The sequence below is a fragment of the Dromiciops gliroides genome, chromosome 6 (genome assembly GCF_019393635.1).
Source record: "Dromiciops gliroides isolate mDroGli1 chromosome 6, mDroGli1.pri, whole genome shotgun sequence".
Lineage (NCBI taxonomy): Eukaryota > Metazoa > Chordata > Mammalia > Microbiotheria > Microbiotheriidae > Dromiciops > Dromiciops gliroides.
Window position 1 is genome coordinate 70,559,929 of NC_057866.1, and position 25,224 is coordinate 70,585,152.

General features: G+C 36.7%; 1 protein-coding gene across 5 annotated transcripts in view; it reads left to right on the forward strand.

Annotated features, from left to right (window-relative positions):
- The window catches only part of PPARGC1A (PPARG coactivator 1 alpha), a 773,930-nt gene that overhangs the window by 336,107 nt on the left and 412,599 nt on the right, over positions 1 to 25,224 (forward strand). Inside the window, exon 3 of one of the 5 annotated variants that reach the window (XM_043970966.1) lies at positions 16,635 to 16,721. The exons of the other annotated variants lie outside the window; for them this stretch is intronic. Within the exon in view, the coding sequence (XP_043826901.1) occupies positions 16,635 to 16,721 (87 nt within the window). The remainder of the gene's footprint in view (positions 1 to 16,634; positions 16,722 to 25,224) is intronic. 5 annotated transcript variants of the gene reach the window in all.

Genomic DNA, 25,224 nt, shown 5'->3' on the forward strand with positions numbered 1-25,224 from the left:
ACACTACCCACTTACACTTTTATTTAGATCTAATCAATCATCCTGTTTGCCACAAGAGAGGAAGGAAAAAAATTAATATTTCTCTATTCCTATTTTTTCTGTGTTTTCTTCCATAAGAGGCAGATTGACTTCTGCTAAAGTTATAGCAATGGCACTGTAACTGAAGTCAGAAGATCTGGACTTTGAAAGTTCAAAGGGTTTTAGTTTGAGGGTTTGTCATTAGCTTTGTAGGATCTTGGGCTTAACCTCATTGGGTCTGTTACATCATCTATAAAACGAAGGGGTTTGGGCTAAGAAAGTTTCCAAGCTTCCTTCCAGCTCTAACATTTTTAGAGTTCTGTGAAATTATTTGATTGCTGTTCTATTGAGTGTGACAGTCTTGTAAAAAGAATTGTGTGGCCTGTGTTTGGAGTAAACACAAATATTCCTTAAATGTGTTGCTTTGAGGTTTGCTAATAGTTCAGTGATAACATAGAAACATTTACATTTTAATCCAGTCCAGTGAGAGGTAATATCGGATAGTGGAGTTTTAGCTTTAAAGTCAGGATGAACTGACTTCTAGTTTCCTCTGATAAAGATTGACTGACCCTAGACAGGTCACTAACCCTTAGGCTCCCAGAAACTTTCTAATGTCATATAAGTATAGAGCAATTGCTGATTTCTGTAGGACCTCCCTATACCAATAAAATTAGAGGTATACACCTATCTATATCTATGAACAGATATAGAAAATATACACATTATATGCTTGTGTATATATACATATATGACTATATTCAATATATTCTATATATAATATAACATTCTCTTTCTGTCTGTTTCTTTCTCTCTGTCTCTGTCTGTTTCTCTGTCTCTCTTTGTCTCAGTCTCTCTGTCTCTGTCTCTCTCTGTCTCTCTCTTGGATCAGTTTAGTAAATGACCTTTCCAAGTTTTTTACTAGTCTTATTTGTTTTGTCTCAGGTACCTATTCCACTCTCTTTGATAAAATGATAGTACTGTTATTATTCTTGCTAACAATTGCTAATGTCCACAGCAGGGAAGAACAATTAGCAAATTACTGAATTGTGTTTGTTTGTCTATGTCTACCTAATTATTTAATGAAATTTTTTTTTTGTTCCTTGATTATATTAGTATGTGAAAAAACTGCTGAGCATAAATCCCTCTCATGATTTTGAAGATTTATGGAATTTAAACTTTTTTTTTTAATTTTGCAATGAACTGTAATGAAAGTAGAAATCTTTTACTTAAAGTGTTATCTTAGGGAATCAATGTTTAAAAGAAGTTCAGTTCATTAGTGTTTAAAATATATTTTCCGTTGCAATAGTCAAGAAATCTTCAGCAAGTGACAAGCAGTAATCATATCAAAAATATTATTAAATAACAAAGTGTTCAACTTTAGCCTGAAAAGAGTACTTAGTGATGTTTGTGGTATAATATGTATAATTCTTAGCTACTGAGTTAAGAATCTTTGGGATTCAGAGAAGTCTGCATGGATCTGCCCTTTCTATAAGGAATCTGTGCAGATATGAGGAAAATCTAAATCTTAAAGAGCTATATTAGTGTGCTATTAGTATAATAATTGAAGAATTTTTAAAAGACACCAGTGATCTAGGTAATATTAGGTGAATTAAAAAATCTGACTTGTTTAGATAATTTATTTAATTCTATGTAGTGGTAATATCTCATTTAATTTTCACATCCAATTCCTGACTCTCAATAAATAGTTAGGTGACAGGCTTTCTGGGCCTCAATTTCTTCATTTATAAATTGAGATGGTAAGGATATAGCTCTAACATTCTTACTACAATTAAGGTTTTAGGATTCTTCTGGTTATTCAGCTAACGTTTATCACCTGATCATGATAGTCAAGATACTATGTTAGATGCTATTGAAGATACAGAATCACTGAATAAAAAGCAAACTCAGAAGTTGTACAGTTTCAAGATGTCAAGCACATAGCCCTTATATATAACAAAATAAATAAAAATAGAACAAAAATAGGTAATCTTAAATTTTAAAACTAAGTCAATAGACTACATGAATGTATATTTAGAGATGGGGTAGTAACCCCCATTTCTAATTGTTTAATACCATTGGTCTTGTCTAACCCATAACTAAACAATAATCTTTTCTAAAGAATCTAGGATAACTAATAATCCATCCTCTGTTTTTGAAACCAGAATGTCAGGGAACTTCTTACCTCCCTAATTAGCCCATTTTACTTTTAGAAAACTCTTAATTTTTAAGAAGTTGATAAAGTTTGCCCTTGTTTTCCAATATTTTACTTATCCTTCCAAGTTTTATGCTGTCTTAAAATTTGATAAGCATTTCATTTCTGCTTTCATGCAAGTCAGTGATATAAATGTTGGACTGAACATTTTTACCCTCTTATTTCCTTTTTATGTTGATATGGATTCATTAATCACCATTCTTTGGACCCACTCATTTAACCAGTCCCTCAGTTTACCCAACTATACTATCATTTATACTACAACTTTCCATATGGTTAATGGGTGAGGTTTGGGGAAAGGTTTTACTGAAATTCTTTAATACTATCTTCTTGTCATCAACCTCATTTATGTGTCTAGCTTTTGTTGAAAAGGAAAATGAGGCACTGGTTTTTGTTTTTAAATCAGATATATTTTTATTGGTTAGGGAAAACCCCTCTCCCAATGCACCTCTTTGATCACTCTGCAACTTAGGCCTTGAAAAATTACCTGGGCTACTTAGGGGCCAAATGACATTAATTAGGTCAGAGATAGGTCTTTGGCCTGGGTCTTCTTAATTTCAAGGCTGGTTCTCATCCACTGGGACATGTGTCATGCTACTTAGAGTGCTTAGAATTGAAAGGGAATTTAGTAGTATTTAGCTCAACCTTCTCATTTTCCAAAGAGAAAGAGGTTTAAATTCCTTGATCAAGGTGATTAAGCTGTTAACTAGCAAAGTTAGGATTTGAACCCAAACCCTTTGAGATGGGTAGAAAGGAGATTGGTAGTCATTCTGGAAGTAGGGAATTAAATATGCAAATTTATTTAATATTCAGGGGACACTGAATAAACTGGTTTGGTTACAGAGTGGAGTTCATATAAGTAATATCATGACTGAAATGTCTATGAAAGTCTGAAACAGAGGAGAGATGTTTTTTTAATTCAGGGCTGGGGGAATTTGAATATGCTGCTACAGTACTTTATCCCTTCCAAAGTATCAAACCATTAGGTTTGGGGGCTATATATATTTTAGAGAAATATGAATGAAATTTTCAGGATGGACTGAAGGTGAATTTCCAACAAAGGAAAATTTATATGAACTAATGTGGAGTACAGTGAGCAGAACCAGGAGAACAATTTATACTATACTGTCACTATTGTAAAAATGATGAATGGAATGAGCAGAAGTAGGAGAACCATTTATACAATAAGAACAATACTGTAAAGGCAAACAATTTACAAATCTGTAGAAACTATGATCAATATAATGACCATACTTTATTCCAAAGAATCAAGGATGAAGAATAAGAACAGAGGATTCTGGTGCCAGACTGGATTAACTCTCAAGAGCTAATTGTAAATTTTTAGTGTCAGTATTTACCCCTCAGAAATAGGTAAAAAATTATAAATCAGGGCTTGATATATTGTTGTGTTGATTGTCTAGACTTAAGAAAGTGATGGAGAAAAATGTTAATAATACTATTGAAATTTGCACTGACCCTGGATTCAGGAGGACCTGAGTTCAAATCTGGTCTCAGGCACTTGACACTTGCTAGCTGTGTGACATTGAGCAAGTCACTTAACCCTCATTGCCCTGAAAAAAAAATTAACCATGTATTATATACATAATTTTTTTTCTGTAGAGAGGGTTGTTAAATATTTACCAACATACCACTGCATAACATCTACTTCTTGATATAGAGGTGATAGATTTCTTTTTTTTTTTTTTTTGTGCAGGGCAATGAGGGTTAAGTGACTTTCCCAGGGTCACACAGCTAGTAAGTGTCAAGTGTCTGAGGCTGGATTTGAACTCAGGTCTTCCTGAATCCAGGTCTGGTGCTTTATCCACTGTGCCACCTAGCTGCCCAGTGATAGATTTCTAATGCAGAATGATATATTGATCTATCACAAATATGTCCCACATGTCATGTATGTGTTATCTGACATATCATCTACATGACATATATAAGTACATTATATACAGTCAATGAACAAATTTGTTTTGCTTGACTAATGTATATTTGTTAAAAGGAATTTGATTTTTCTTTCTATTTTTTAGTGGGGTAGAGAATAGAAGGCAGAGAAAAATACCTTTAAATTGCATAAAAAATTAAAAATAGAGAGTTGGGGGAGGCAGTGCTATATATGTGGAATGGTGAATGCACTTTCAGCTAATGTTGTTGTTATTAGTTTTGCTTCATTGTTTAGTTCCTTACAAGTGACCTCTCAGAAGTGGGTATAATTTCTAAACATTTGTGATCTAAAAAAAACCTCTCATCAACAAAATTAAAAAAAAAAGTTTAGGATGAACTGAAGGTGGAAGGGACCATAGACAGACCATTTAGGAGGCTGTTGAAGGTGGTTTAGATGAAAAAGGGATAAAGGCTTGAATGAGGATGGTGGCTTTGGAAATAATGATTGTTGTTCAGCTGTTTGGTCATATCCTACTTTTCGTTATCCCATTTGGAGTTTTCTTGGCAATGACACTGGAATGGTTTGCCGTTTCCTTCTCCAGCTCATTTTACAGATGAGAAACTGAAGCAAATGGGGTTGAGTGACTTGTCCAGGGTCACACAGCTTGTAAATGTCTGAGGCAGGATTTGAACTCAGAAAGATGAGTTTTCTTGACTCCAGCCCTGGCATTCTTTCCACTGCACCATCTAGCAGCCAGTGGAAATAAACACAATAATAACAATAATGATAATGATAACAACAACAACAACAACCTAACCAATATTAAGGATAAATCCTATTGTCAAAATGATTTACAGTTTCATTGTGCTTTATTTTTCCCTATAACTTTATGAAATAGGCAAGAAGGAAGGAAGGAAGGAATGCTGGCCATTTTCATGAAAGAACAGCCAAAACTCCAGAGATGAGCTAGCTGTGGTAGTTTCTTTTAGCTATTTTGTGTCATGGACCCTTTTGTACTTTGGTGAAATCTATAGACCTCCAGGTGACTTCTCAGAGTAAAGCTCTTCAATTCATAAAATAAAATACATTAATATTATTTGTGAAAAATAATTATATAATATACATTTATCAAAACATTAAAAAAGTTCAAAGATACCAGATTCAGGACCCTTGGACTATGGAAATGAGGCTCAAATCAATGAAAGGAATATTATGTTAAAATTTAATATTATTAAATAATATTACCATAACAATTTCAATATATTTGTGTATAAAATCAGTTGCTTAGTCTACAGAAATAGAACTGTTTATGATCATACAGGAAGAAGAAAACATTAAATGCTACCAAGTGGATTATTAAAAGAAGTTTTTCTACAGAGAATAATGCATTAATTGGTATTTTTATTGTCTGTCTCCTTCCCATTTACCTTTTTTCCAGTCACATGTATAGCAGTAGTTACCCCAAGATGACCCAAATAGTTAGAAATTGTTAACAATTTTTAAATAAGAAATTAATTCACAGGTAGAACTCCTCAGTTTTTGGCCAAAGATGAAATAAAATTCTCTTCTTGCTTGTGCTGTTGATTTCCTAGCTATTGATTAAAGATCAAAATACATAATTTGTTTTTTATCTGTATCTGTTTATTTATTTGTAAGAATGTTCTGTAGCTCTTGTGCCTTCTCTGAGTTATTGATTTATTATGATCTCTAAAATGGCTTTGTACTAATAGTTGCAAGTATTCCACAATTCTGAAGGGTTTTAGAAGATATTCATTCATTCTGTTAGCAGCTGATGAATTGTAACAAAGCAATGGTATATTCCCACTATTTTGGGTTAAGTCAGAAAAGAATTGATTTAGCTATAAATAAAAAAGTCAAATTCACAAAAGCCAATTTTGGTTTTTGTCATTTTTCTAACTTGCTTAATAATAACAGGACACATTTTATATGGTGCTTTGTGGATACTAATTGCTTTCACATAATATGAAGTCATTTGATCAGCCCAACCACCTGGTGAGATCAGGTAGGATAAATATAATTATTATTGGATAAGGAAATTGATTCTTAGAGATATGAAGTTACTTGGTCAGGGTCAGTCAGCTAGCAGTAAATGACAGAGAGGACACAAGCCAGCATTCTGAGACTAAATACATGTTCAGTGTACCTTCCTCTCTTTGCTTCCGTAGAGGCTTACTTCTTGGTGACGGCAGGTCCTGAGCTTCGTACAATATGTCACACTTATTAAACATTTAATAAATACTTGTTGACTGAATACCTACATTTTGTAACCCTAAGTGACCTTAGAAGGTATCCAGTCCAAACCCTTCATTTGAGGAAGCTCAACCCCCAAAAGGTTAAGTGAGTTGCCCCAGATATTAAGAGTCAGAAACTAGATTCAAATCCATGCACTTTTGACAAAGCAACATACTTTCCATTAGACCATGCTGTCTTCTTTCATTATGCCTTGTCATCCCTTTAGCATCTCCTTAAATAGACAGAACTTCAACATGAAGTTCACAAATTACTAAAGGTTAAAGGTTTTTTTCCCGTGACTCTGGAATTTCATTGTGATTGTATTTCTATTCATCATTCAACTAAAACTAATCTCTCCTTCTTCCTTTCTACCACGCTTTGATTTTTTTTTTTTGGAGGCATTCGGGGTTAAGTGACTTGCCCAGGGTCACACAGCTACTAAGGGACTGAATCTGAATTTGAACTCAGGTCGTCCTGACTCTAGGACCAGTGCTCTATCCACTGTATCACCTAGCTGCCCCTCCACTACATACTTTTGATGCAATGACACTTGCCTCCTCACTGTCCCTTAAACAAGATGCTCTATCTCTTACCTCTAGGCATTTTCTTTGACTTTCTCCCATTCTTGGAATTCTCTCCCTCCTCACTTTTCCCTGTTGACTTCCTCAAGTGTGTGTTAAATCCCTTTCTTCTACAGGCAGCGTTTCTTAACCCCTCTCAATTCTATGCCTCCCCTCTTACAATTATTTCCAATTCATCCTGCATTTTTTTGTACATACTTAAATGTTTTCTCTGCATTAGATATGAGCTCCTTGAAGGTAGGTTTTGTCTTTTGCTTCTTTTTCTACTCCTATTACTTAGAATTTTTCATGGCATGCAGCAGATGCTTAATGTCTTTTGACTGACTGATTAACCAATGGGTAAAAATTTCAGAGAAGTATATTTTTGGTCAGCATAAAGAGATACTTCCTAACAATTATAACTGCCCCAACATGGAATGTTCTTTATTGGGAGGAAATTCCCTATCAGTGATTAAAGTAGAGTTTTGTTGATCATTTGCCAAGACTTTTCATAGATGGAATTCTTGCTCTGATGGTTGATTGGATACCTCAGAAGTATCCAAGAGAACCTCAACTTTGAGAACCTGTGACTTTCTGATTCAGAAAAATCTTTCCCACTGATCCTGTAGGGATGTCAGAATACCTCTCCCATTGCTCATTCCTTTGGATCAGAGCACTGCCAGCCTCTGTTCATTAGGCACATTTCATTTGGGAGGGAAGGATTTCTCAGCTAGTCATCGTTAATGTCTTTATACTATTTTCTGTAATTGACTGTTGTGATTTGTCAAATCTGTGCTACAGTGGGGGACCTGAAGCCAGAAAAGCTTGGTTCAAATTCAACTCTGCCACTTCCTAATTGTGAGTTTAAGCTGATAATTTAACTTTTTAAGGTGTAAATTTTCTCATGTCAAATGTTGATGTGGGATTAAAGGACATTTAGGTGACTGTCTTGTATAAAATTCTGTGAAGAACTTTCTTCATCTACATCTGTTTAATTTCAAAGCATATTGGTTTTTTTTTTTTTCAGACAATGAGGGTTAAGTGAGTTGCCGAGGGTCACACAGCTAGTAAGTGTCCAGTGTCTGAGGTCAGATTTGAACTTAGGTCCTCCTGAATCCAGGGCTGGTGATTTATCCACTGTGCTACCTAGCTGCCCCAATTTCAAAACATATTTTTTCTCTTTATAAAACTTATAGGGGATGGATTTCTGGGAGGAGAAGAGGAAGGAATATAGGGAGGCAGAGTTTTGGTAATGTGTAAACAGGATCTCAATAAACATCCCTTTTAAAATAATGGCATTTAAAAATACCTCAAAAAAAAAAAGCCCTGATATTTTAAATTACTTTCCATACAACAACTCTCTGAGGTGGATAGAACCTTCATTCAAATACACATTTATCAACAGGCTCAGAGAGGCATTTAGCCCCTTGCCCACAGTAGGACATTTCAGCAAATATCTTTGAATTTCGTGCTGCTAAGGAAGAGGAATTATGTTTCATGCATTTCACTAAATATGTCTTGTGCTTATCCACATGATGGCACTTCAAGAGGATATTTTCTAGGTCAAAATGTTTTCTTTTGTGTGAGTTTGTACAGTGAACAAACAAATGCTTTTCACGGGAGCCTTGAATACATATACTTTTCTCCTACCTTTGCCTTTATCTTAGGTGAATGTGAACCAAGGACTTTCCTTTGCCCTTAACTGCCCCTTATTCAGTCATGGTCCAGATACCACTGGGAGAGCCCCGAGAAGTTGGATGTAGCCGGAAACTTTTTTTACCCAAATCTTTGTGTCAGTACTCCCTTCTGTTTTCCCTTCAGGGCTGGATGATGATATCTCCATCCTTAGCCATGCAGTGGAGAAAGTACTGTCCCCATTCCTTCCTTCCCAATGGTGGTAGTCTAGGACCTACCAAGACTCCCCTCCTCCAAACCTCCTACCCCCCCACTATTGGGTCAACATGGCTACTTTTTCCACTTTAATGAATAAGGAGTCACCAAGTATAATCATTTTAGTAAGATGGGGTACTGCTAATCCTTCCATCTGTCCTGTTACTGGTTCCCCAAATCTACCTGTCCTTAACATATATCCTGACACTATGCCTTCCAGACTACAAGGGATTGCCATGTGTTTTTCTTCCTTTTTTTCCTTTCTTTCTTTCTTTCTTTTTGATGAGGCAATTGGGGTTATGTGACTTGTCCAGGGTCACACAGCTAGTAAGTGTTAAGTGTCTGAGGTCATATTTGAACTCAGGTCCTCCTGAATCCAGGGCCGGTGCTCTATCCACTGTGCCACCTAGCTGCCTCCCATCTGTTTTTATCAATGTACTACCTTTCCATCTATCCTGCAACTTAACCCTCGTATATGTTATCTCTCCAAATTGGAATATGATCTTTTTGAGAGAAGGGGGTATGTAGATAGTCTATTTTGTATCACTAGGATTTCACACGGTGCTTTGAATAATGGCAGACAATAAATGCTTATTCATTCATGCATGCTATTATTTCATTACTTTACCTGAAAGCATCATAGGAGTGGAATGTGGTAAGAGGTCCTTTTCCAGACCTCACGTTTCCTCATATCAAAAGTGAGGGGATTGCTTTACGTAATTTTCTGAAATCCCTTGCATTTTCAGATCCTTTAGCTTGCCTCTTTCCATCTTCTGAACATCTGAGTTTCACATCTTCATTTCTAAATTCTTCATCCAGACTCCATATGGTAAAAAATAGTATAAAGATCAAATGAGCTATCCATGTGACTCACCCAATGGAGAGGACGTAGATGCCCTTTTTGAATCAACTTTGAGGCTCACATTTTGACCAGTTGTTGGGCCATGTTTGTATGACCTACCCTTCACTGAGAACCTTGGAGGAAGCTTTCAGGTCATGGTGTGTTATGATCTTTGAATATATAGATTTTTGTCATTGACTTTCTGGGAGGTTGTCCTGGGAAGTGATAAATCTAAACTCTTATGGTCACATACTCCAGGCAGTTATTGTTTCTGCTACTGTCTCTCTTTTTGCTGTTTAGTTATCCAGTCTATTTATTTTACTATGGTAGGTGAGTTGTGGGGAGGGATTCTTTTTGTTAATTTAACATTTGCTTTCTCTCAATCAGTTTCTGCCCTGATATATATAAATCCCACTACTGGGCACATACCTTAAAGTAGTTTGAGACATGAACAGACATACAAGATATACCATTATATTCATAGCATCATCTTTTGTTTTACAAAAGGACTAGAAACAGAGTGGGTGATGGTTGATTTTGAAATGGCCAATCAAAATCTTCGATATGTATATGTAATGGAACATCACTGTGCATTACAAAATGGCAAATGAGGAGCTCAGGGACACTTGGAACTATTTGTAAGAAGAAATGCAGAACAAAGTAAAAAAAAAGCAAGGAAAAATGCACAATGTCTACAACAACGTTAATGAAAAGATTAGTAAAAGAGAATTGAAACTGATCTGATGGAAAAACCAGGCAGTTTCAGAGAACATATAATAAAACAACCTTCTTCCCCATGGTCCAAAGATAGGGACCTTCCAAAATAGACTATTGTTAGATTTGCTAACTGTTTTCCCAGGTTTTGCATCAATTTTGTGGCTGGCCGCAAGAAGGGGTTTACCCTGGCTTATGTGCGAATGGAATAACTGATATAAAAATAAAAGGTATTAATGAAATATATTTTTAAGATGGGCAGCTAGGTGGCACACTGCATAGAATGGAAGGTCTGGAGTCAGGAAGACCAGAGTTCAAATCCAGCTTCAAGCACTAACTAGCTGTGTGATCCTGGGCAAGTCACTTAACTCTATTTGCCTTAGTTTCCAGCAAAATGAGCTGGAAAAGGAAATAGCAAACCACTTCAGTATCTTTACCAAGCACACCCCAAATGTGATCACAAGAGTCAGACATGAACTAAACAACAACAACAAAATTTTTATAAAGACATGACAGCATAACTAGCAATATAAGGTGGTGCATGAATGAATGATTTATAGGCTCACCATTTGCCAAGCACTGCATTAAATGGTAGTTATGAAGTTAGTTGGTCTCTGTTCTCAATGAGTCCTCTTTATTGTGGCTCAACTCTGAACAGAACCTCATAGTAATGATTAGTCAGTTCATGTCACACATTCTTTTAAGTCAGTGCCCTTCCTTTAAGACTTAATGAAATTAGAATATACCTTGGAAGTGAAAGCACGTCATTGCTCTTCAGCACTAATGACGCCAATTAAGATAGGGGAACTTATTTCAAACACACTCCTCATTAAGTTCATAGACGTGTGAAAAAGATCCTAAGGAGTTAATTTGCTAATAGTTCTTTGTGTTTGTCGCTGTCAGCCTGGAGTCTTTGGCTTATCCACATGCACCAAACATTTTATATTTTAAAAATGTGAGATTTAGGGAGAAAAAGACTTCTAGAAATATAAACACATATTAGTGTGTGTGTGTGTGTGTGTGTGTGTGTGTTTCCTTAGAATTCTATGAGGGGAGCTAGAATTATTTTCTATATTGCAGATGAAGAGGACAAAGTATAGAGTGTTAGGACACATCTTTTCCAATTTATAATATTGCTGCATGGTCCCGTCTTGAGAAGAGACAAGGAATGCCCCAGAGCTACTTTTTTCTCTTTCGTTTTTTCTTTCTTTAAGAAATCACACTATTATTGATTTACAAAACCATTTGGAAGCGTTTTAACTAAATATCAAGTCTTCAATGTACTATGTATCCACTAGAAAACCCTTTTCAATGAAGTATTTGCGTGGTAGCAACTTCTCAGAAGTCAGAATTTAACATTGAAAAATACATGCAAAATATACTTCTCTGAAAACACTCCACTTTGAACAAAGCAACAAACTAGAAAATGTAAAATGAAAAAACATTTCAATTTCCCTACACAGTGTCTTCATAAAATGTGTAAAAGTCACCCATTCACTAGGTGCTGTTCACATTTTTTAAATGGGGGCAATAAAAATTGTGCACAAAACAAAATTCCTATGCTGGTTCACGTCAGAAATTCACTGTTTTTATACCTGAATAGCAACCAAGTGGATTGGGCTCTAGCTGGTGATCTGTATTTCTGCAGCTATAATAAGAGGATGGTGATTGTTTCCTATAAATCTGATCTCTGTCTTGGGCAACTTTGCACCCTTCTCTTCCTCTACCTTTTCTATAAAACCTGAGGTAATCATCATACTTACCATATTCTTTACAATATCCTCCAGCACAATAATCATGACATCAGGAACTACCCTAGATGGGTCTTCCCAAGCACATCAGTACAAACTCTCTGGAGCAGCTGAAGTGGTAGTCAAATATAATGGAAACATCAGCATTTGGACCATATGTGGAGGATGCTTCTCTTAGATTCCTTCCTGGGGCATACAGATTCAATTCAATCACACAGATAGTACAGTCACTTCTTGAGAAGACGACTTCCAGCCACTAGGATTTCCTTCTTTGCCATATTTACTCTATAATCAAACCCACTTTCCCCTTGTACTATCTATGTCTTGGAGTTTCCCTCAAATCAAGTTTTGTGTCATTTGTTCTTATAATGACACCTTAGTTAATAGCCCTCACTAAAAGTTAATTAGGGATATTTGGATGGCACAGTGGATAGAGTGCTGGGTCTGACATCAGGAAGATTCATTTTCCTGAGTTCAAATCTGGCCTCAGGATCTTACAAACTGTGTGACCCTGGACAAGTCACATAACCCTGCCTTCCTCAGTTTCCTCATCTGTAAAATGATCTGGAGAAGGAAATGGCAAACTACTCCAGTATCTTTGCGAAGAAAACCCTAAATGGGCTCATGAAGACTCAGACGTGACTGAACAACAACAAAAGTTAATGAAGCCTGACTGACTAATTGATAAACAACTAATAATATTGAGTTGAACACATTGGAATTGGGGCTTAAGTTAGCAACACTAGAAAGATATCCCAAACCCTCAATAATCGGCATTTTTACTAATTGGCTCTGTGCCCCTAAGCCAGCTACTTAACTTTTATTTACAGGGATAAAAATACCTTATGTATTTTAGATGGTTGTTGTAAGGAGCAAACGAGAGTCTTGCATTGAAAGTCTTTTGAAAATTAGAAGGCAGCATTCCATTGCCAAACTTCTAGAAACAGTGTTCAATATTCTTGGCCTCCACTTCTTCTGTATCCATTCACTTATCAACCTTTTGCATTTTGGATTCAAGAATTTCTTAGTACTACTCTCTTGGAGTCCACTCATGAGTTCTAATGGCTTTTTCCCCTCAGTGTTTACCCTTCTTGAGTTCTCTGACACATCTTTTTCCTCTCTCTCCCTCCATTCTTGTTTTTTCTCAGTTATTTTTGTTAATCTTAGACTAATGCCCAATGTTTTTAGTCCTCCCAGAGGGATCCTTTCCCTCTCTTATCTCTCTGCTCTTTTTTTTTTTTTGGTGAGGCAATTGGGGTTAAGTGACTTGCCCAGGGTCACACAGCTAGTAAGTGTTAAGTGTCTGAGGTCGGATTTGAACTCAGGTCCTCCTGAATCCAGGGCCAGTGCTCTATCCACTGTGCCACCTAGCTGCCCCTCTCTCTGCTCTTTGTGATCTCATCCACTCCTATAACTTCAGTTATCACTTTTTGGGGAATGATTCCCAAATCTGTATCTCCAGCCACCATCTGAACTCGATTCCCTCATTTTCAGCTTTCTGTAGGTTAGTCACAGTTCCAGTAGAATATAAGCATGTCTTCCAGGTGCAATAGAAAGAACACTGATTTAGATCCCTAAGATCTGAGTTTAAATCCTAACCCTGACAGTCAAGACCTTTGTGATTTTAGGTTAAGTTACCATATCTCTGGGTCTTAGTTTCTTCACTCAGGAAAGTCACCTCCATCTACAATATGGAAAATCATTTCAGCTTCTCTCCCAGAATTGTGAGGAATCATAAAATAATATAAGTTAATACTCCTGGAGTTCTTTTCTCCCCAACTCTCATGTTCATAAATCCAAAGTGTATTGTAGATGTGGCTGAGAAGGAGTTCTAGACCAGGCTGACAGCCAGAAACAGGGAGTCCCTTGAATGGGAGGGAGGGGTGACATGGTTAGACCTGCACTTTAGGAAGGTCACTTTGATAGCTGAGTAGATGTAATGGAGTAGGATATGACTGGGAGGCCATTCAGAATGTTGTTACAGTAGAACAGGCATGAGGGGATGGAGGCCTCTTCCAGTGTGGTGGCACTGTCATAGGGAAGAGGAAGATGTAAAAGATGTTGTAAAGGTAAAATCAGTAGGCAGGTCAAGGTAAGAGTTTGGATGTGCATGTGTGTGAGAGAGAGAAAAAGTGAATGAAGCGTAGAGGATATGAGATGAAGAAGAGAGTCGGAAGAGGAATTCTTCTCAATGATGCCCTCAGTTTTTCAGTGAAATCTGGGGAAAATTATCAGCTGAGAAGGTGATGGGGGGGTCTCTGGGAGGTTTGAAGGGGGCGTTGATATGGTTTAGAAAAGCTGTTAAAGTGAATGGGACACTGAATTAATTAGAAAGGTTAAAAAAGGATTGCCTCACTACATTGAGGACCCAGTTAAGATCAGATGGCACAGTGGATAGAGCATTGGACTTGAAATCAGAAAGACTTATCTTCATGAATTCAACTCTGGCCACAGACAATTAATAAATTACTAACTTACATGCTTAGTAATGTGACCCTGGGCAAGTCATTTAACCCTGTTTGCCTCAGTTCCTAATCTGTAAAATGAGCTGGAGAAGGAAATGGCAAATCATTCCAGTATTTTTGCCCCCACCCCCCAAAAGGGAGTCATGAAGAGTAAGACACACCCAAAACAATAGAATGAACAAAATACAAGTTGGTGTTGTACCCATTTAGTAGGGTTGAATGATTTTTTTTCTAGTTTTGTTCCAGAAGGAATGTGAATAGGAATTATGGCAGGATTTTGTGTGTGGGGGGGTAATCCAACACTAAGGCTTGGTAGGTCAAGATTAACAACAGTATACAGAGTCAAGTCATAGAAGAGGATTGATATGATTTACTAAGGATTTAAGATGGGGAAGGGAAAAGAATGTATGTAGTCAGTACAGGGTTGATAACCTAGGGAAAAACTGAGAGGGAGTGCAGACTATGGGGAGGATTCAGATTGAAAGGCAGAGGGAAATGTGAACTAATAACAGATCATATAAAGGAATTTCAGACTTCACGAATGTGCAGGATAGGACACCTGTGGGTGATGGGATGATCAAAGGTATGACCATTTTCTATGTGTACTTGAGGTAGGATGAAGGACTAGTCATGGGCAATGAGGCAGTTGAGGAAGTAAGAGGCTGGGGTATTTGCATGTCAGATGTATGTATCACTTGTAGGTCTGCTATGTATGTCTCCTCCTATGAGGGTTGGAGAAAAAGAGAAGTACTGAACTCTTTGTGGAAGAAGAGGAAGGATATTGGACTCCTCCCTGGAATTCCCATTTGGTTTGTTACTCCAGTGGGCCCCAGTGGCAGACAGGTTTTCCCCCAGTTTTGTTACCAGATTGTTAAGAGACTCTGGGCAAGTCACTTAACCTCTTTTTGTTTCTAAGTCTGTTGAGTGGTTTTAATAATGTCTTTTGGCGTCTGTCTTCTTATATAAAAATATTGCTTTGAAAATATTGCCATAAAGTTTATTGACTTCCAGGGAAGCTGGGTTGCACAGTGGATAAAGCACCAGCCCTGGATTCAGGAGGACCTGAGTTCAAATCCAGCCTCAGACGCTTAACACTTACTAGCTGTGTGACCCTGGGCAAGTCACTTAACCCTCATTGTGCCGCCCCCCAAACAAAAAAAAAGTTCATTGACCTCCATCAGAAAAATCAATAAATTTGTTTAAATTTTTTTTGTTTTTATAACTGAGACATTGTGGTTCAATGAATAGATTTACAATTGGAATCAGGAACACATCAATGTGAATTAATCAACAAACATTTATTTATCAAATATATGGTACCAGGCATTGTGCTAGGTGCTGAGTATACAGAGACCAAAATGAAAGACCCTTAGCCCAAAGAGCTTACAATTTATTTGAGAATATAGCATGTACCCACACCTATATAGAAAAATAATAAAATAATGAATTCTTCTTCTGTCTTTTTTTTTTTAACTTTTGGGTGAACTTAATCCAGTCAGACTTATTTTCCTCATCTACAAAATTGGGTTAAAACTAATTGGAGTGTTTCTATCCCATTGGGGCTGTTGTGAGACTTAAATGACATAATGGATGTAAGTGCGTTACATACTTAAAATCTATTTGTAAATGCCATTTATTATTTTCACCCCATTATTATTGACTTTTCAGATATTTAATTCCTAGTTAGCAACATGTTGCTGTTGGGTTGTTTTTCAATTGTGTTTGACTATTTGTGACTCCATTTCTAGTTTTCTTGGCAAAAATACTAGAACAGTTTGCTGTTTCCTTCTCCAGCTCATCTTACAGATGAGGAAATTGAGCCAAACAGGGTTAAGTGACTTGCCCAGGGTCACAGAGCTAGTAAGTGTCTGAGGCTAGATTTGAACTCAGGACTCCTTGCCTGGTGCTGTATCCACTGTGCCACCTATCTGACCTGGTTAGCAACATTCTCTCTCTCTATTAGCTGCTCTTAAGATCCTATCAACCCGTTGTAATTGATTTTTACTGAAGGAAACTCTGTGACTCTCTCTTTGCTTCAGATGGTCACATCTTTAGATCCTGAAGGGAGAGAAGCAGCACGTTCTCTCAGGAGTCCAAATGCAGCAACAGATTTTGCCTCCAAGCAAGTAAGATATGCCATAAAAAAACCCCACTTTCTTTCACTAGCCCTTTTCTCATTTGCATTGTTGATGCCACGTTGGTCATTTCAGCATGGTATATCCTGCAGTGAGAGAGTGTCGTTTGAAAAAGAAATCACTAGCGGATTGAACCTTGGTTAGCGGGTTTCAGCTCTTGCTCTAAAAAAAATATTTACCAGAAGTTCACTTCTTTCTCTTTCTCTCCTTAGTTGCTTCACCCATCTTTCTTTGTTCATTGGTCCAAGAAGTAGGTGACTGGACTGATTGTAGCAATAATGGCTCGTTTTAGGATTGCTGGATGATATCTGTTACCTCACGAAACAGTCCTGCTTACTAAGGACACTCGAGGACACTTGGAGACTTCACATGCTTTTAGCTATGTTGCTTATTCCTAGAAATTAAACTACTTCGGGGTTTACTCAGTGCATGGTGATGGAACTTCATTCTGGGGTTCTTAACATTTCTTGAGTATCAGCAAAATCTTCTGTTTAACTCATGGGAGTCCTCCTTACCTAATTTTACTTCTTTGAAGGACATTTTGTTAGAATTCCATTAGAAATCCTCAGGAACAAAGACTTTTGACTACCCCTGGTTGTCGTGGTGGTGGTGGTTTTTGTTTTATTTTGTTTTTTTTAATTCTCTCCGACTCCTATAAGCATCTTGGCTCAGCATCTTCTGGTGCCCATAATGGTTATTTGGAGCCTGTGCCTAGTGATTAGCTTTTTCCGGGAGCTCTCCTGACTCCTATTAGTTCCTGTGTTATTTGGAGAATTATTTAATATAGTTTGGGAAAAAAGGGGCCTCAGTTGCCTTAATTTTTTTAAAAGCCACATTAAGGAGAATTGGCTCCCAGTTTCCTAGGTGAGTCCCCTAGTTGATTATTGGGTCAACCTTCCCTAACGTGCTTCAAAGGTTAAATTTATCAGGTAATGAGCACATAGGAAAGACTCCTTGGGCATGTTGCACCCAGACAAAGATAGAGGTTCCACGTTTTTTGTCTCTTCCTTGTCAGATGATATTTTTAGGCCATTGGCATCTAATGCAACTCTTGTTTAGAACACATTCCTGGCACTCTTTTCAGGAATTTTAAGCTCCAGTCATGATCCCTGAAGGTATCTCACTAAGGTTAGGTTAGTATATATTCTCTTGTTTTCTTCCCCTCTCCCCCCCCCCCAGTCCTTAATTATTTTGATGATTGTATTACTTCTGGAAAGTTTCTTCTAAAGCAATGTCATCCAGTTTGCATGCCATTAAATTTCTCACTTGACCCTTGGACACCCTTGGGAACAAAAGAAATGCTTTGTTTTTTTCTCTGGTCTCTCCCATTATGGGTTCATGATCAGGTGACTGGTTACTGACCTTCTGATTGTAGTTCAGCTTCATACCTGTCTAGTCTTCCTGTGTCCTTGGCATTTGAAGATGACACAACCATAGGTTTCATTCTTTCTTGTTGTGTTGATGGTTTAGACACTGTTTCACCATGATTCTTGTAGTCTTCTGCCCTATAAAGTCACAAAGCTGGCTGATGACATGGGCAGTTTGGGACTTGTGACTCAGCTTTTGCCACAGAACCCTCTGTGTAGCGGGCAGATGCTTAATATGTATCCTCTTGGCACATCATGATCCTGAAGAATCCTCAGACCTTGAACAAACAAAGAAAAATTTTGTTTCTGTGAAGGGCCTCATCTTAGTTTTCAGAATTGTTAGTTTGAGAAGAGGTACTTCTTAGGTTTGATCCTTTGAATAATTGAGTTGTAATAGACCAGAATTTTACGCACTTTTTGGTGCACTCAGTTCCAGTATTTAGTCTCTCAAATAAGCACTTCCCTTGGGAGTCTTTGGGCATGCAATTTGCCTCATGTCAGTGCCCATATGTTTATTGATATGTGTAAAGGTAGTTCATTAACTCCCATATGGAGGAATGTATGAAATCTTCATGGGCATTTTTAGATGATATATATGTGATGTTTCCAAAACATGTTTTGTTTGTTTGTTTGTTTGTTTGCAGGGCAATGAGGTTTAAGTGACTTGCCCAGGGTCACACAGCTAGTAAGTGTCAAGTGCCTGAGGCCAGATTTGAACTCAGGCCCTTCTAAATCCAGGGCAGGTGCTTTATTCACTACACCATCTGGCTACCCCCTCCAAAACATGTTTGAATGGAAAATAGCAGGTTCTTAGGGTAAAGCTAAAAGAGGAATTTATTCATCCTCGGATCTCATGTACTTTGGATTCCATGCTCTTAAAGATTATTGCATCAAACAAAAGTGAAGTTATTTTCCTTTTCTCCCCCACTTATTCTATACTGTAATCTAACTTTTGGATTTTACTCTGACTAGCTCTGCATTGCACTCTTTTGATCTTTCTGTAACCCACACTTCAGTTTAAGAAATCATCAACTTAGAACATGTGGCTCATATACAAAATTTTCTTATTGTCAATAATCTCATAATCTGTATTTTTTTTTTAACACAAACTCACTGGGCTGTGAAATTTCTTTTGGTTCAAATAAAGAAAACTTCACTGGAAAGCTTTGCCTAATAGGTAGAGAGCTGGCCTTGGAGCCCCCAAACCCATGTTCAAGTCTGTCTTCTGACACATACTGGCTGTGTCACCAAGGACAAGTCATGTAAGCTCTTGAAGAGTTTCCTTATCTGTGTGTTTCCTATACCAAAGAAATCAGAGGTCTAGGACCAACCGATCCCTAGGCATTATTCAGCTAGCAAGAAAATTTGATGTGAGAAACCTTCTTTCCCTGAAGTATGCTGCCAAGAATATAAAAAGTTAAAAGAGGTGCTGGACAGAGGCCACAGAAGTACTGCAGATTAAAGGAACAATTCTCAAATCCAATAGTCTTGCTTAACAAGCAATCCATACAAGGGCTAGGAGAGGGTGAAATGTATTCTCACGCACACCCTAAGTAAGAACTTTCTCTCTACACGTGCTCTCCTGATTTATCCAGTTTTTTTAGGGGTCAAGTGGATAGGCAGCTTTAAATTCCTCAATCATAGGAGACTAAAAGCACGGTTAACCATTTCAATGGCAAATAGTAAGGACTAGGGAGGTTCTGCTTTCCAAAATGAATAAGCTGGGGTTTGAATCCTTTACAGATCTGGTGACCTGCAAAAAGGAATGTTTTTTTCAAGTGACTGTGCGGGTTAGTCTTGAGATGTATACCCTACCTACTTTATTATTGAATTAGAATTAGTAATAATCACAAGGCCCAAAACAAACTGGCCTAAGAGATTCATTGATCAGGAAGCTTTCTCTTCCTTGTTGACCTTAATTCATGTTTTGATTAAACAAATGCTTGTTCTATACATCCTGATATAGCTAAGATAGTCTCTGATTTAACTAAGATTGGAAAACTTCCCGTTGTTCTTTGCTTCTGGTTCTTAAAACTTCTAAGTTCCTGGAATTGAGAGCTGTCCAATTTGTGGTTTCTTTAAACAGGCATATTTGTGTCTGAGGTTTTAGGGAAAAAAATGAACAACTACCTACTTGGACATCAAATTGGGAGATATATATGTGTGTGTATATATATATATGTGAATGTATATATATACACATATATATATATACATATACACACACATATATATAGATGTATAGATGTATGTGGGTATATGTATATTACTTTCCATGTATCTATCTCTTCATCTAGACTTGTGAGCCCTGTCAGTTTAGAACTGTTAAAATGACAAAAGAGGTGCTATAACTTTTAGAAATCTGTTAGTAAAATCTAATTAGTTTACAGGCTTTGTTTCTATGTGCAGAGGATATGGGGACCTGTTTTAATGCTAGTGTGTCTTTTAATAAGTATTCTATCATCCCAACATCTGTACTTTTCTTTGGAAAAAAAAATCAGGCAGTGATGCAGTCTTCACAAAGCCCTGATCAAGTCCTTACATGAGTTTGAAGGGCTTTTACAGACATTAGAGAGATGGTTGTTTCTTTGGGTCAGTTTTTCCCCTTGGAATTGTCAGCTTTTGTTGAAGAAGAGAAAAAAATATTGTTTTATTGAGCATCATTGGAAACTGCCATACTCTTTGAAAGGCACTTCAGGGAAAGGATCTTGAAAAAGCTCTTTGCTTGTACACACTGATCTCTAGCTTAGCCTTTGTTTATGACTGAGAAACATTTAAGGTACCCAGAGATTTTTATCTACACATGGACAAAAGCCAGGAATATTTATCTGGTCCTTTTGTTTTACATAGTCTTTATGTCTACACATAAGTCACTCTTTTCCAAGGTTCATGAAGCAACGTAATCAAGTTGTACTAGCATAGAATTGGGGAAAAGGACTAAATTCAAAACAGTAGCTTTCCCTTTTCTCACTTGGGCAACTAATTTTAGTTGTCCTGGTCTTTATTTTTCTTTTTGAAACTGATGTAAAATTGGAAAATGGTAACATAGACCTGTTGATGTACACCACAAATATCTATTCAAAGTGTTTTATTTTGCTGAATTAAAATTTTTTGTTTATCTACTCCTATTCCTCTCTCACTATATATATCCACATTTATATCTATATCTATCTCTATACACATGCATACATACATACATATACACACATCTGGTTATCCCTTCCACATCTCGACTTTCCTTATTGCGATTTCAATATGTCACAGGTTAGCATAAGAAATTAAATGGGAATTTTGGGGGAGTTTTGTAGAAGCTACAGGTGACACATGAAGGTCAGCAGATGACACAGAAAAAGTTTAGAAACTCAGAAATGCATAAAATATGTGTATAGCATCCAATAACATCAACATATTTTATGTTTTAATCCCATAATTCAGACTTCTCTGATACAAAGGGAGGGCCAAAAAATGTTACATGGATTCTCCATATTGCAGGGGCACTGCACACCTTACCACTCCCCAAAAGGAAGGGATAACTGTATTACATATTTATTATATATTTTATCATATTTTTATTTATATTAAACTGCTTTTATTTTTTCCTGTGATTTTTCTTAGTTCTGACTTAAAGATTCTTAAAAACACAATTTTCTGATGCTGTAGATCTATTCATATTACATGTACAAGCAGACCTTAATGCCTATCTTACCATGTTTAAAAATAAGTTGTGAATCATAACTCTGTGGATAGCCATTACAAATCCAGTTAAAATATTTGACTATCACCTATAAGGCCACGGATTTTGTGATTTCAAGTTAATCTTTCTGGAGATTTGAAGGAATTTAGTGACATCCAGTTTTCTCCTTAGAGTCCCTCCCCCAAAATAATCTCTGATTTTGCCTTCTTCATTTGCAAGCTAACTACTTCAATTATGCTTCAGTATATCTGCTTTCTATGTTCCTGGGCAATGGGTGCCAACTTTCAGATGTTATTTTCTCATTTTAATGATCAAGTCATAAGGCTTGAGATTTCTGTGTGAAAATTACCTGGGACCCCTCCAAGTGACACACACTTGCCAACCAACTCTTAAATATTATAAAGGGACTCCCTTTGCTCTCGTTCCCTCTTGGATCAAATCATTAATGAACACTTTTTACTCTTGACAGGCCCGGATAAGTTGAAGGAGTTTGTCCCCTGTTGTGTTTAAACTATCTTGTGATAGTGATGCCTAAAGAATCAACATATCGACACCCTCCTCCAAGCTCATATTAAATTCTGAAGGATTATTCAAAACTGCACCATGTTGTGAGCAATTAAACCCTTGAAAGGCAAAATAAATTCACTCTCTGCACTAGCAGCTCACCCACGACTTGTAGCCCGAATCAGGCATTTTTCAGTTCTATTACAGATGAGTTTTAGCTCAGGCACACTTTCTAGAATGTGGGAGTGACTCAAGGAGCCTTCTGCAAAATATTGCATGGCAGAGAAGAGAGCAGAAGCAAACTATTTTAGCATTATGCAGCATAGTACTAGGAAAATGAATAGCAAGGTAGAGTGTGTCTGAAATGAGCACCAAGTTGTATCATATGGTTAGGGGAAAAACATCCTAAGAGCTTCCTGAGGCATAATGAGAGGCACATCATCTCAACTTTATGACTTGGCCCTTACTGCTCATGGGAGCTGTGCAGATACTAAGGAGAAGGGTTAGGCTGTGTATTTTAGCCATGGGCCTACATTAATTACATGAAAGCTTGCTGTTTACATTTCATATGCACATGAGCATATGTTTCCTAGAGAAAACCTCTGAGATGGACTTTTTTGTAAATCCTTGGAATGGTTTTTAAGAGAAACACCTTTGTAAATTCCATGATGGCTTCATAGCTTCTGTTGTACCTGGGATAGAATTTTTAAAATAGAATAATTTACAGCGTGTTCATTTCAGTCATGGGTGAAAGAGGAAAATGTTAACTTTGTATCACTCTACTGTGGCACACCATGGCTGATCAAAAGCTTTGTTAAAGGGAAATTTGTGTGGCCCAAGTTTCACGCTGTAGAATAGCAATTTGAAATGTATATGAAGAAGTTAATGGAAGTATTAATAAAGGCACATGTTGAACAACAGTTTCATTTTCTTTGTCCATTTTTCATAATAAATTTCATGGCCTGGTTGGGATGCAGAGCTCAGGGGGAAAAAAATCACAAGAATGCTGTGAGTAGCTTGCTGCTAAGGGTGTGTTTGCTTCCCTTTCTAGGTATTCTTCCATGTTCTTCACTTTTTGCCCTATCCTCCCCCCTCACAAGTCTCTCACCCCCCCAGAGCCCAGTGAAAATGCATTTAGCCTCTCTATCGATAATCCAATAATCCTATAGATAATCCAAAACTGTATTGATTAAAATTTTTTTTCATTGCACATGTATCCAAATGATGATGTATTTAACAAACAAAAAAACCCATATAAAATATAAAATCCCTTACAAGGAATACATTTTAAAAATACCTATCAGATGTAAGTGTAATGATTAGATTTATTTCTGTAGTGTAAATATGCAGGAGTTCATAATGATTAGAAAATAAAAAATAATTTGCTTAATTTGTGCTAAAGCAGATCTACTTTTTAAAAAATATTGGAAGGCAATAAAAATATCTTGTGACATCTGGAATGTGGAAATAAAATTGCTGATTCAGTAGCATTCTGAACATGCAAAAACATTTCCTTCGTGAAATGTCAAAAAAAAAGGTAGCAATTAAAGTACAGCTTTTAATCATCAAAATGAAGAAATGACAACTGGGTTAATTTGCCAACATTTATTTGTAAACTGACTTTATGGAAAAGAAGAAGGCATAGACCTAGAGGAATGTATATTTACAGGTATTGTGTCCCTAGTAATAGTAGCACAAAGAATACAGGTTCCAACCATATGTTCAAAGTTTGTGTTTGCTTAAATTAATATAATTTCTAATTTTTTAGCCTCTTTTAATATGGTTTGCTTTGCATATAGCCAGAATAATGGAATCTTGGTTACAAAGGAAATTTGGTAAAAAAAAAAAAGATATTTTTTATCTGGAACTTCATTATTGAATAACTGAGTATTCATTTTCTTTGAAATAATTGCTCTTTTTTTAGTCATGGGTGGTATGCTTGTTATTTGACATGGGTCAGAGAAATTATATACGTTGACTCCCCATAGTGAATAAATAGGTTTGGAGCCTCTGGTCTAGGTTCTATTGGACTTCCACTTGTCCCAGCAAACCTTTATAACTCTTAGCAATATGTTGGGAGAATAGTGAATTTTCCAATTTGATTGTATTCTGAAAAACACATTTTTTAACTCAAATGTAGTTTTGGCAGGCACATGTATCCAAATGATCTGGAGGACTGTATTTAACAAACAAAAAATTAAAAGAAAAAAAAAAACTTAGAAAGCCATACCTTAGAGCCAAGAGATATTAATCTTGTTACTGGAACGAATTTGTATTTGACTAACCTTTACAAATATTGAATATAAGGTGAAGTTCACCCCACTTGCTACCCCCATATCTGATAAAAGCAGAAAATTATGAATCAAGGTAATTCCATATTCCAGGGAGGGACACACAATTATCTCTGTTGCCAAATGAATAAACATTCAAAAGGAATATGTCTGCTGGGTCCCAAATTGTGCCAATGGTATACAATGAAACTCCTCTTAAAGGAATACCTGATAAAGAAATAAATCGACTAGAGTAGTGAATTTACTTTCCACCAAACCTATGCATTTGCAAGATCTCTGTATTGTGCTTGCAAATAACATTTATTTCTGTAGTGTAAATATGCAAGAGTTCATTTTAATAAAAAGTAAGTCCTAAAATAAGATAAAACCCATGACTAGACTTGCATTTGAAGATTTAGAGTGCATTCATCTGCTGGTTTTTGGTATAAATATTCATTGGTTTAGTGCTCTCAGGTGTTAGAACTTTTAATCTGCATTCAGATGGAGGTACTTTAATCAGAGAGTTCATAAAAGTCTGCAACTTTTTTTTTCCCCTTCATAAAAAATAGAGTAGTAGATAGAACAGAGGGTAAGGCTTCAAAACAACCCACCCAGCTAAACTGCATTGCTAGGGGGGAAAAGTAAACACCAAATGCCAT